Genomic DNA, 13,344 nt, shown 5'->3' with positions numbered 1-13,344 from the left:
GTTCTGTAAACCTCCTCCTTCGCTTCCTTGGCGTGTATTTTCTGTTCACCCATGGCAGTCTTTATCACATCCACCTCTCGCTGGGTAAACTGCAGACTCGTTTTTATCTCCTGGTCATTTCATCGAATCTCCTGTTGTTTGTCTCCATAATTAGTTGCACAAAGCCTTTGAAGCACTCCTGCTGTTGGTTCAGCATCGTAATGAACATCTGTTTCTCATGATCCACAATATCTTTAACTTGCGCCGCTCTATGACACATTTCTTCTGCCTCCATATCCTCCGTAGCTTCTGATTTATTAGGTCTTTTCCCTCTTTGAGGCATTTTAGCAGTTGTAAAGTATGCTCAAAGACTTGCTCAAAGACTTGAAATATAGAACAGACAAGAGGAGCAGTAAAAACGTCTGCTCTCGCTTGCAAACCCGGAAACTTTTTTGAATGTGTTTAGAGTTTAGCAAAAAGAGTGCATGAGATTTGCTAACAGAGTCTAAGTGCCTGAACTTGTTTAAGGTTTTGCAGAAAGAGTGATTTATTCGACAAATTGGTTTAGGCTATTGAGAATTTGGTTTGGTTAATGGGGTTTATTGTTTTAGCAATTGTGAAAAACTGTAATTCCAAGCTTACTTTTGAAAAGTAATTATAGATTGCAAGAAACAAAAAATCCTTGTCTTCTTCCCCATAGAATCTTGCAATGTTCCTCAGCATGCTGGTTGCCTGGATGATCCCAGATGTACCACGGTCTCTGCGGGAACAGCTGAAGAAAGAGAACACAATGCTGATGGAGTTTCTGCTGAATCACGATCAAGAGGCATGTGCCCAATCTCACTCCACAAAACATTCCACCCTCTGCTTCCCCACCAATATAGACACTGTGGAGGAGACACCACCAGAAGAGCAAGAGGAAGAAGAAGAACTGGTGATTGTGATTGACTTGGATGAACCTGGAAGGACCAGTGACAGTGATCCAGTGGTTGGGAAGTCATTTAAAGAATTTGAAGGAAATGGACAGAAACTGCGAGGAGATGGAAAGGATGAGAGTGGACAGATGGAAGTGGGAGAAAAGGAAAGAGATGGAGAAATGAATGAAGGAGATGGAAGGAGATGTAATGAACAAGACGAAAAAGAAAAAGAGGAAGTAGGACAAGAAGATGACAAAGAAAATGAAGTAAAGATGGATGAGGAGCATTTTAGTATTGATCTTGACTCCTTCATAAGAGAGCTCGGCCTGTTAGGTAAGAGGAGAAATTATAATCTATCATAATATATCTGTTATGTTCTCTCAGATTTGCTATTTATTTTTGTTGGCTTGTGAATAATTCAGTTTTGTTGTCATGTAGATGAGGAACCTTCATTGAGCACAGCTAAAGATACAGACCAGAAAGAGCAGGAACCTCCATCACATCCATCATCTAAAAGATGCTCACCCCAGGGTCTGAAGAGATCCAGAGCAGAAGTTATAACATCAGAAAATGACACTATACTGTCCTCACTAATTGCTCCTCTTCCCAGAGAGCTAGCCACAAGGGCAAAGACCTGCTGCTCCACCTTGCCTTCCCGCCACAGAGGGGCTGAGGCTTGTTACAGCCTGCCCCCCGCCCCAGCCACTCCACCAGCTTCACAAGGTTCCAGCAGATGTCAACACTTACTCCCCTGGCTCCCTCAGATTCTTCATTATCAGCCTCATCCAGCCCATTCTCTCCACCACACACACCGGTGTCCCCTTCGTCTTCATTTCCCACACAGTCCCCAACATCCCCACAGCCCCAAACCCCCACTGAATTATTTGCACTGAAAGGTCCTCTGCCCCAACAGCCACGATCCAGGGGCAAAGCCCGGTGCGCCACCCTGCCTCCGGGACAAAGAACCCCTGATCCTGAGGAGCTCTCCATCAAGCCTAGCCATTCCACCAGCTTCACAAAGGTGGAAGACTACTTCTCACATCCCCCCAGTGAACAGAAACTCAACACAACAGTGTGAGGAGAGCTGGAAGGAAAGGGAACCAGATAAATGGTGGCAGAGGGAGGGGGAGGACTATCCAGATTACCCTTTCCTGTCTGTGCCTAGAGCCTCACCCCTCTGTTTGTCTGCATACATAATACCTGGGGTCTGAAGACAGACTATCCAGATAAACTGAACCTTCTTTTTATCCTTCAGTGGTTCAGGACTGATCCTGGACATTTCAGAGGGACACTGTTCTGAAACTCTCCTTGCCATGTCAAAAGAAAACACCAGTGACATTTTAACTCTGTGTATTATTTGTGTGTGGGTGGGAGGGGGGGCTTCTTTATTATTTCAGTCCCACCCATGCAGCACTGCTACCTAGTAGGTCAGCTGAAGTTCGAAACATATTCAGCACAGCTAATATCAAACGTTATGCTCTAGGTTTTAATATATAAAAATGCAAAATTATAATAAAAGAAACTTATTTTTGATATGTTTTTCTCTCTCAGATTTAAGACCTGTTGTATTTCAGTCTTGTTACTTTTGCCACAAGGACTTTGATTAGTGAAAGAGGAAGTGAATTGAAAAGCTGTTTAATGCAGATAACAAATGATCCATATCATATGAGAGGTGACAAGTAACATCACATATTGAGAGGTACTTTTATTCAGAGGTGGTAAGCTGAGAAACATGACAACAGCAACACGACATTCATAACAGATCACATGATCTCACTGAGTGTTAGTGGCACTATGGAAGCTGATAGGCCTATTGTTGTTTCTGTTGCCCCCCTCTGGTTTGTGGTGAAACAAAAAATTGTGTGTGTGTGTGTGTGTGTGTGTGTTTACTTTTGTATTCCTTTGAAACCTGACATTTGGCCTGATCTCCTGCTAAATTACATTTTCCCACTAAATCCTGAGCAGGGAATTATTAGTTAGCTAATAGTTAAATGTTTGTTGTTAACACAAACAACTATTTATGCAGAGTGGTGTTTCAGTCTCTCTCTCTTTGTGTGTGAAAGTTTCCTTTTCTCCTCTACCCATGACCTGCACTGGCTCCGCCTCCCCTGCTCCACCAGTGAATGGGCCCTTTGTGGGGGCTTCCCAGCATTCCAAGAGAATTCAGGCAGGTGAGGGTACACAAACAATCCTGCTCTTAGATGATTACTGCAGCTTACCATTTACTACTGAAAATGCGAAACGCCCCAAGGGTGGTTAGGAATTGCCAGAACTTACTTTAGAGGGTGTGTCCTGCGGCTACAAGGGCGTAAGTAAATGTTTCCCTTCTTTTTTATTGCCTTTGAAGAAGGGCTCCACGACAGCTGTAAGAGGGAACATGTAAGCTCTAACAGCACTGTTATCTTGTGTAGATTTTTGCAGTATTTAAGAGACTGGCTTCACACAGACAGGTCCCTGGAAAACACACTGCACTACTTACAGCAGGTACGCTGAAGGTGAGTGTGCATGCATTTTCTTTCACTGATGTATTCTCCACCTGGCTTCCAACAAAGGATGTAGTCACCCAGACATTTATGGAGAGGGAGCTTTAGTTGAAAAGAAGTTTTACTGTATGATCAGGTAGAGGGCTGAGACCTCTCAGGTTTCACACAGTATTTTACTTGAGTTTCACCAGACTTTGTCACACGCTCGTTCTCTATCCCCTTTGTGCCTCAGCTTCTCTCTCCTCTGTTAGAACTTTCAGGACGACACTGCCTGCAGGTATGTATGCAAATATATCAAATTATTCATGTTTATTTAGACAGCTTTGGTTGCACATACTGAAAGCAGCTTTCTAACTGGTAAAATGTGTCATCGCCACACTGTCATGGGCAGAGTCCACAAGACAATCTGCCTCTTTGAATTGCTCTTCACCCGTCATTATCATTGTTGGCCTTTGGTATCTACTAGTTGTCCATCTCTAAATGACTTCCTTCTTTCATGACTGCATGTCGCTGTAGTGCCACAGATCAGCAGGAGCTAACAGGAAATCATAGTGGCCACAACGAACATTTGGCAACTCAAACAAACAAAGTGGGGCTTTTTTGGCCATAAACTGACAAAGACCAGAGCCTTAGCTGCTTCAGGAGACCAGATTGTGTTAGGTGCTTTGTTTATTTTTTGAAAACCTTTTTTGGCTGCTAAAGAATTACAAACCACTAAGGCCAGCAGATATTAGTTGATGCAATAACTGATGAGAAATCTTTAATTTAGGCTTTTAAAAAATCTGCCTTTTTCAAAATCTACCTGTATTGGTGTAAAAACAAAGGCTTGTTTGTGATGGAAATTAAGATTATTTTTAATAAATCAAATGTAATTTATTTTATAATAATTACTGTTCTGTCTTGGATACAAGTGCACTTATCATGACTCATTTTTACTACTGCTACTACTACTACTACTACTAATTATCGCTCCAATTCCAGAAGTTTACATTTAAGAGAAACATCATTTTAAATTTTATTTTAAATAAATATGTACTATTCATGAATTGTATGTTTAATAAGCTATCTTCTGCATTGTCGTTTTAAGTTTTGTTTTCCTCAAGCTGTACTTGCATCCTTCATTACAGTGCAAGTGAGAAAGAGATGAGGAAAACATTTGTAAGCACCACACAGTGAATGCACATTTACTTTAAGTATGAGGTATCTTATTTAAGTATTAGCAAGGAAATTACCTTGAATTTTAGCCAAATTCCTGAATAAGAAACTAACTATTTAGCCACACAGCTGTAAAACGGGATTGTGTTTTCAAACAGCATGTTGCAGACAGTTGGTGAGTGGCTGGGGGGGGGGCGCACCAGTAAACGTCTCCTGGTCTGATCTGGAGGACAGTGAAGGTCATGTCTATGCTAAAGCCTCTCAACTCTATGGTGCTCTGCCCTGCACCCTGTGCCTGCTCATAGTCAGGCACCTGTTTGAGAGGTGAGAATATACAGTATGTGAGTAAGTGTGCCCATGGGCCAGTGCGCTTAGCAATGCAGTTGCTGTTTTCAAAATACTGGGATTAGGTTGCATGAGCAAGAACAACAAGAACCAGACCGGTGTTGTTGTTATGAGAAAGAAGCAAAGCCCTGCTTGTATGTGTGTGCTATTGCAGGTACCTAGCCACGCCACTGGCTGATGTTTGGGGAATTAGGGACAAGGTGCGTCGGACAGTTGAACCAAACCCCACCCTAGAAAACTACTTCTGCAGTCAAGCGCGGGTTCCATCGCAGGTATATTAAAGGGGCATTTCACTGAAAAACCAAAGTGGTTCTCTGTTCTTTTACAATATGCAGCAATGTGCAATCATTTAAAAAATGAAAGTGTCAGGATCTTCTACTGCTGGGATCTTCTTTGTTTTATTTATAGTTTTATTTTTAATAAGTGAAATACTGTACATCACCATTGTGTCTTTTCAGATACACTGAGTCAGTGCACTTCTAATAGTTTTAGTCAAACATTCCATTCTGTTGTTTGGTGCTGAAATTAGATGCACAGTAAATTAAATGTTCTCACTGAAGCAAGCGTTGCTTATCATAAGAGAGTAAATCTTAAGATTTTATACATGCAGAGGTGCTGGAGCATTTCCCTTGTGTTCTAGGCTGATGTGAGGTCTCTGTGTAAAAAGACCAGCTGGCCAGAAAAGAGAGTTCAAGTCTGGTTCAGGAGGAGAAGAAATCAGGAGCGACCGGGGCTTAGGAAGAGGTTCTGTGAGGCCAGGTGTGTGCATCTGTGTGTGACTGTGCACTGATCTCAGAACAAGTGCATGTGTGTAAATATGTGATATTGTTATTTTTGTCTGTCAACAGTTGGAGATGTGTGTTTTATTTTTTTGCGTTTGTTGGCGGAGTCCTAGCTCTCTATGATGTAAGTACTTTATCACAGGAATTTAACCCCTATGTCATACTATTTTTCCATTATGCAAATTTATTGGTCTGTTGCTTTACTCTCTCCTTATTTTGTCTTTTTCTCTCTACTTCTCTCCCTCTGTCTCCCAGTGTGGGTTTACCACGGATTTATACATATGATCTATGTCATGTCTTTCTGTTCTTTGTGGTTTTTCTCACACTATGGTAAATGACATGACAGACCAGTTTGCATGAGCTAGCTGACCAATATTTATCCCTGTCACTGTTGTCAAGGCCGTGTTTCACCCCTTGATAAACATCTCTCCCCTTTGTTGTTGGTAGAAACCTTGGCTTTATAATCTGAAGGAGGTTTGGGCAGGCTTCCCTAAACAGGTAGATGTTTTGCCATTGCTTTTAGGTCAGTATAATATGGCAGTGTGTTTTATGATCAACATTTGCATGTGTGTTGTGTCACTGCAGTCCATGCTGCCATCTCAGTACTGGTATTACCACTTGGAAATTGGCTTTTACCTTTCTCTGCTCCTCAGACTCACGTTTGATGTGAAACGAAAAGTAAGTGTACAGATGTATAAATTCAGTATGAATCTGTTTATTTTAATCTTTAATTATTTGTTATAAATAATATCTAATACATTAATCGTTTCATTAATATTCATTTTAATTAATTACTCACTAAATGATAGTTTTTCAAGAATTTATAATAAATAATAGAAACTATTTTATCATCTTTCTCAAATATTATTTAGAAATATCACTTTTTAACAAAGTCTGTGATGAATATCTTAGTATCATATACATGTTAACTGCCATGTGTATGTGCATAGGATTTCAAAGAGCAGGTGATTCATCATATAGCCACGCTGACTCTTCTGAGTTTCTCCTGGATTTCAAACTACATCCGTATTGGCACCCTTGTTATGGCACTGCATGACTTCGCTGATGTACTGCTAGAGGTCAGTGGCGATTTCTGTGAAACATGTAGGCTGGTGCAGTATTATTGTCACAGTTCTGCAGAAGCAAAGGTTGCACCTGGTATGACTGCAAAATAAACTGCTTATGCACAAACCATGCTCTGTAAGGAAAAGTGGACAGATGTCACAATCTCTGTCATCACAATATTTATCTACAGGTCTGTTAGAAATGTTAGCCTGGAGCCCTGTATCTGTTGGTGGTACATCCCATGCAGGGCCTTATGCTATGGCACTTCCTCTGGATGATCTTTGGTCCCTGTCTATTGCTGTCTCAGACATTCTCTCAGCAGCTTGTCTGTGGGTGCCACCTTGCTGATCTACTCCTGGATGCTCTGGGTTTCATCCAGGACAGTGGCCTTGACACTCACCAGGCCCCGTCCACCCTCCTTCCAGCTAAAACTCCAGAAAAGACTTAGAGTATGGCGTTGAAAACTGGGGAAATACATACACAAGCTCACTTCAACCACTGTATATATTACGAAAAAGAGCGATAAGAATTGTGCATAAGATGGGGTATAGGGATCACACCAATGGAGCTTTCATACAGTCTAAATTGTTAAAATTTTTGGATATAGTGGGATATAAGACTGCTGTGTTTATGTATAAAGCCAGGAACAATTTATTACCTGGGGGAATTCAAAAACTATTTAATGAAAGGGAAGGGGGATACAATTTAAGGGGTCAGTTAAATTTAAAAATTCATGCTATACGTACAACCAAAAAAAGATTTTGTATTTCCATAAGTGGGGTAAAACTATGGAATAATTTAAGTGTGGACATAAAAAATAGTAATAGAATTGACGAGTTTAAACATAAATATAAAGGTATGTGTCAATCAAGATATATGCAAGAACAGGCTTAATGATTAATTAGATGGAACATTGTGGGTGTGGTGTATGAATGTTAACACTTTGTAATAATTCTTTAGTATATTACTTGTGTGGTGTAGAAGAGAATTATTTATGTAGAGATACTGCTTGCAAACCAATGATGGTAAGATGATGTCATGGGGTAGGACTGGATAAGTCTGACTTCTTCCTACTCCATTCAAGCATGTACTAGGTATAAGCACATTGATATTGGATTGTGTGTAAAAATGTGTGTTGTTATATCAACTGTTTTATATGCTTGAAAGAATAAATCAAATCAAATCAAATGTACAGTCTCTAGGTGTTGGACTTAGAGTGGACACCTCTGTACATTGTGAGGAGTTTCTGGGTCTTCACATCGGCAGCCTCCTTGTCTTCCTCTGGCTATCTCACTATGAGACCTAATATTAAATCACAAATAAACTTTCTTGATGCTTTCAGAGAAGCATTAGTTCATGTAAAGTTTACTCTAAACCCCTCAGGACTGCAGTTTTCATTCATTATATTAGGTCCATTTTCTGCATCATCATCATAGGGGAAATAAATGTTCTTTCCATATGGGGATTGTTACTCAATTCAAACTAGACATCAATTGAAATGCTGCCTGCTGTGAACTGTTCCTTCAAAACTAAGAGCTGAAACTAAAACCTTTTCCTGTTTTTATTTCACAGGGTGCAAAAGTATTCAACTATGCCAAGTGGCATCAAACTGCTAACGCCATGTTTGTGGTGTTTACGGTTGTCTTTATGCTCACAAGACTGGTTATTTTTCCTTTTTGGTAAGTGTGTGAAAGGATGCAACATGATATTTGCTGATCTCGGAGTAATACAGAAAAATATTATGTGTGTATATCTTCAACAGGCTGATCCACTGTACGTGGGTGTACCCGCTGGAGCAGTTTGCACCCTTCTTTGGTTACTACTTCTTCAATGTCATGCTGCTGGTTCTACAGATACTCCACCTGTACTGGGCTTTTCTCATTTTACGAATGGTTTACAAATTTATCTTCAGCAAGGTGTGTTCACAGCTGGTTTTATTGTGTAGCCAAGGTTTATTTATAAGAAAATAAATACGTGAAAATGATGTAAAATCTACAATCAACTTAATTTCCTACCTCTTCTATGTGGCTCATCTGCATCCTGTAGCTGGAAGGAGATGACAGGAGCGATGAAGAGGAGGAGGACAGTGACTCACTGAAGGAAGGCAGCCACAAACTGAGTCACATGAATGGTTCTGGAGGCTGGGCCAATGGCCACAGGCACTCAGAAACAGAAAAAGGAAAATGGGAGGAGATACATGGACAGACTTTTTGAATTGCAGCTGTTAGAAACTAAATGTATATAAAAAGGAGGAAACGGAGAAGGTAATTTTTAAAGGAAGTGTGATGGCATAGACATTGATGCAGAAACAGCATGATTTCTGGAATTCATTGACCTCTGAGCAGGAGCAGGACAGGCAACGATAAAGCTGTCCCGGAATTTGCTGTCAAGTGGCCCCACTTGGATTCATCACATTGAAACTGTCACAAGTTAACCTATCAACAAATCATTAATTAAAAACAAAAATTTAATGTTTATACAGTTTGTATTAGTCTAATAAGCTTTTCCCCCAATATTAGTATGTGCAGACAGCAAAAATGTAAGGTGGGATTATGATCATCTGACTCCTAATTTGACTTATTACCCTGCTTTTATTATCTGAAATGTTTAAAATAGAGTATGTTTAGAATAACAGAGTAGTCCAACCTTATCAAATGCACTGATGTGTAGTGACCTAATTTACTTCAGTCACACAATAACATTCGGTAGTGCACCTGTAATTGGATCTGTGCTTGTTCCTTCTGCTTCCTACATTCTTTCCTTGTCTTTTTCTGTGCCATGTTCATCTGCATGGTTACATTATACAGCTTGCATTTTACAAACATTTACAGCAAGGGCTGCCTGTCAAATGTTAGAGACTATGCCTTTGTCTTATAAGCTATTAAGCAAAAAAGAATAGTTAAGTATTCTAGATGAACTGTACTTGTTCTCTATCACTTTGATATAACCATTTTAATTATTTTCTTTGATTATGGGCTACACACAAAATATTTGATCCGCTCATAAATCATCGTTCATTAGATTAAGGCTTTACGCACCAACATAGATTTTCCACCACTAAACAGAAGCAGAAAGAACTAGTGCGCCCTCTAGTGACAATCTGCGGGAGCTGACACAAGATGAACCATCAGATGGGACTGGTGGCGCTTTCCATTACTGTTACCGTAGAAACCACAACACAAACCATGCGTAACAACGTGCCGCGGGTCAAACAGCTGTGGCTTAATTAAACATATGTTAAGTAACCTGGCTTCAAGTATTAAAACCAGAATGGCTCATGTGAAAAAGTATCGAGCAAATGTGAAAACCGGAAACTGGAACGAGGACCTGCGCTTAGAAGAGGTTTGTATTTACATAACCAGTCAACTTTTTTATCTAGGTAAATGAACTTCAAGGTGCCCGTCAGCTAGCGTTAACTTGTCCTTTTTATTTAATGTTATGGTTCACTTTTCTTTAAATACTCAATAAACCCGTTTTCACATGCTATTAGATAATGACTTAAAACGGCCTGAAATGGCGACAAAGTCTGATAATCTGGATGCCATTCATAATACTTATTCAGGACTTTTACTTCAGAAAAAATAGTAACACAAGTTGGTAGGCATTTTCTGTTAAACTACAAAATTCCTGCATTCAAAATGATGCTTTTTGGGGGTATATATAGATCTATCCAGGTGAAATATTCAAATCAATGAATACTACTTGTTTGGCTGCCTCATTTCATCAAATGGGAACATTATAGATGTCTTGATTATTGTTTGCAAATACATATTTTTCTAAAATGGGACATACTTTGACATACTTTGGAAATGGGTGTGAACATTATGTGTCTGAAGTTTCAACAATGTTGGGCTGCATTTAGTAACAAAGAGTAATAGGACAAGGAGGCAAGTGGGAAAAATTCCCATTTTCATCAAGAGAAGCAATGGATTGTGAAAGTCTATTTTCTAAGAATTCACATTGTATATGTTAATGTTTTTCCAGGATGCAATAAAAGAGTACCTGGAGAAAAAAGAGAGGGGCGAGCTTGCTGCCCAGAAAGTAGACTTCCTCAAACAGAACATCTTGAGCCCGGTAAATTGAGTTTAAGCTAATTAAAAACACAATTAACAGCAGCAATAAGATCACACTGATGATGGTGATGATAAAAATGACGGTGTTTGTCTGTGTAAAGGTGAAGCTCTCTGTGACAACGGACGGCAGATTGCACTTTGGGGATGTTGTGATGTTGGTGAACACAGGAGGTGAAAACAGAGAGTGCAGCACAGTCAGCATTAATGCAGACACTGCCAGTTTGACAAAGATTCCCTCACCTGGAATTCAGGCCCCATGTGGAATCAGTGCGGGAAGAGATATCCAGCCCTGCACACGCACTGCCTTCATTATTACCAGGTGCACAGACCAACACAATTATTCTACGTCACACCTCAACAGACACAGAGATACTCTCAGATGTAAAACTGTACACTGCTTGTGTGATTACAGTGTGGATGGCAGTCCTGAAGGATCCAATCTGCTGTTTGATCAAAGTTTTGCTCTTAAAACAACAAGTGGCTTTGCCAGGGGAGTAAGTGAATGTGTGTAAATACTGTAATACAAACATACATCAGGATACCTCTGTCTGTGCTGCTTTGATTTTGATTTTCTTTTATTAATATGGCACAGCTTTGCATCTTCCTTTTCACCCAGAGTCCATTTAAACATTAAATTGGTGAAATATACTGGATCTTTAATATTTTATAGTTTTTATGAGACTTCATGGTTATGTGGCTATTATGTCAAAAAACAAAAATCACATCTTTGCCTTTACAGATTTTTTTTCTCTTTCTTTCCTCAGGTTTATTTGACGAGTGACCTGCAAAGTTTTCAAAAGGTATATCAATGCAATGATATGTTTACCAAAGCATAAATGTGGAAATCTTTCATCCATACTCAAAACTGAACACAGAATGCAGCATGTCTGTTTGTCCTTAATCGATCTTCTGCTACTCTGTCTCATATTATTTTGACTTCTTTTTAAGTGTGCAAAGAAGTCCCGTCTCCAGGAAGTGAACTTGGTTGACGACTGCTCTTTTCTGTCATGGTGGAAAATAGTGCACTTTGACCCCCAAGAGAGGCTCGAAAATGAGGGTCAGCCTGTTCCTGTAAGCCTGTACTGCAGCTTCATTGTTGATTGTCCATCTGTTGCAACATCACCATTTATTGTGGGTCAAAGTCTGGAGCTGAAAATAATATCAGTAATCAATAGTTTTTTGTTTTGTTTTGACAGGCTAATGTGAAGGTGCTGGTCGTACACTGCAAGACAAACCAGGCTCTTGCTGTTCTGGGCGATCATGTCCTTTGGTATTTTCAATTTTCCTTTTTAGTAATAACCCCCCAAAAGGGGAATACAGTATGATGCTGTGTTAAAGATACTTAGGCTTCTGAATTGTGTTTGTGTTGAAATATCTGATGTCTACTTGGAGGTCCAGTGAAAAAAAAAAAAGCCACAGCCAAGTATGTACTATATAAGAAGAGATGTCATAGAAAGAAAACTGTAATGTGAATGTAGGTCAACTAGTTATGGTGACATAAAAAAACATATTGTATCTGTTCCCCCACTTAATCCAACTGCTGTGTAGTTGTCTTGATGCACCTTTAAACAATGAACAAGTTTCTTGTCAAACTGTCACTGAAACACACCATGTAGATTCACTGTAGTTGATCTTCATATCCACTTGTTCTCAGAAAGAGAGGACCTCCAATATGGCAGCTAAAAGTCAGGTTATAATGCTTTGCACATTCATTGTTTTGTCAGTAACAGTTGCTTCCCTGCAGGACCGCATATGGCAAAGAATATGAGGTGACGGCTCACACCTTCTTAGACTCCCACAGAGCTGAACAGGACAACAACCACTGGATACTGTGCACCTCTGACCCTGCAGGGGTCGGGCTTGTATTTCTCAACCACCCGGTGTCAGTAACTAACAACAAGGAGCTCACACAGGCAAATCCAGAATGAATCTAAAACACAATCCACCCTCATGCTGTAACACAAATAGACCAGACAGATAGCACAGCATTAAGAACACCTTAAGGTATAAAATAAAGGTAGTTGTTTTTTTGGCTTTTGTGTCACTGATTTTTTTTTTTTCTTCTTGTAAAAAAGAGACTCCAGGCTGGACTCCATTCAGGGTGTTAAGGTTACATGATACATGAGCAAACCAAGACACCAGCAGGTTGTGTAGAAAGAAGCATTTGATATGTTTGTTCAAACACTTTTATTGGTCTTGTTAGGCAGCAGTTTAGACAGTTTCCCATGCGTTTGCATTTTCCCCTGAAAGTAATTTTATGAGAGATGAGATAAAATAAAAGATGAAATGTTCTGCCGTAAAAGATATATTTACACAGCCTTCACCAGCTTGCTTAATGCAGCTGATTTATCTTTTAATGTGTTACAAACATATAAAAGTTGAATTCATGAGCAATAAAACACATCTTTCCTGCATGTGGTCACATGGTTGTCTTTACAGTCAGGTTGCTAAATGATGATGCGGTTAAACAACTGTATTACAAAATGGAAATTTAATCGTTTCCTGTAACTGTGGCTGCAGTGGTTGGTGTTTAGAAACAGTTACA

The 13,344-nt window shown here is 39.7% G+C and overlaps 3 protein-coding genes across 3 annotated transcripts in view; all 3 read left to right on the top strand.

The window, feature by feature from the left end:
• The window catches only part of ano2a (anoctamin 2a), a 19,700-nt gene extending 17,407 nt beyond the window's left edge, over positions 1–2,293 (top strand). The window contains exons 26-27 of the mRNA XM_020613843.1: positions 680–1,229; positions 1,335–2,293. Coding sequence (XP_020469499.1) covers positions 680–1,229; positions 1,335–1,789 — 1,005 coding nt within the window. The 3' untranslated portion in view covers positions 1,790–2,293. The remainder of the gene's footprint in view (positions 1–679; positions 1,230–1,334) is intronic.
• A 2,281-nt stretch (positions 2,294–4,574) lies between these two features.
• Positions 4,575–9,367, top strand: cers3b (ceramide synthase 3b). The gene is made up of 11 exons (XM_020613832.1): positions 4,575–4,579; positions 4,703–4,858; positions 5,034–5,151; positions 5,520–5,638; positions 5,728–5,785; positions 6,109–6,159; positions 6,247–6,339; positions 6,612–6,740; positions 8,299–8,405; positions 8,489–8,642; positions 8,773–9,367. Exons 1-11 carry the CDS (start codon positions 4,575–4,577, stop codon positions 8,938–8,940), a joined length of 1,158 nt encoding a protein of 385 aa, XP_020469488.1. The 3' UTR covers positions 8,941–9,367.
• Positions 9,368–9,848: 481 nt separating this feature from the next.
• On the top strand, positions 9,849–12,837 carry cfap161 (cilia and flagella associated protein 161). The gene is made up of 8 exons (XM_020612823.1): positions 9,849–10,068; positions 10,711–10,800; positions 10,901–11,118; positions 11,212–11,293; positions 11,564–11,599; positions 11,748–11,870; positions 11,996–12,069; positions 12,544–12,837. Exons 1-8 carry the CDS (start codon positions 9,961–9,963, stop codon positions 12,725–12,727), a joined length of 915 nt encoding a protein of 304 aa, XP_020468479.1. The 5' UTR covers positions 9,849–9,960; the 3' UTR covers positions 12,728–12,837.
• The last annotated feature ends 507 nt before the right edge of the window (positions 12,838–13,344 follow it).

The sequence above is a fragment of the Monopterus albus genome, unplaced genomic scaffold, assembly GCF_001952655.1.
Source record: "Monopterus albus unplaced genomic scaffold, M_albus_1.0 scaffold5.1, whole genome shotgun sequence".
In the NCBI taxonomy this organism is placed as follows: Eukaryota; Metazoa; Chordata; class Actinopteri; order Synbranchiformes; family Synbranchidae; genus Monopterus; species Monopterus albus.
Note: the sequence above shows the minus strand (reverse complement) of the source record. Positions and strands in the feature narration are given on the sequence as shown.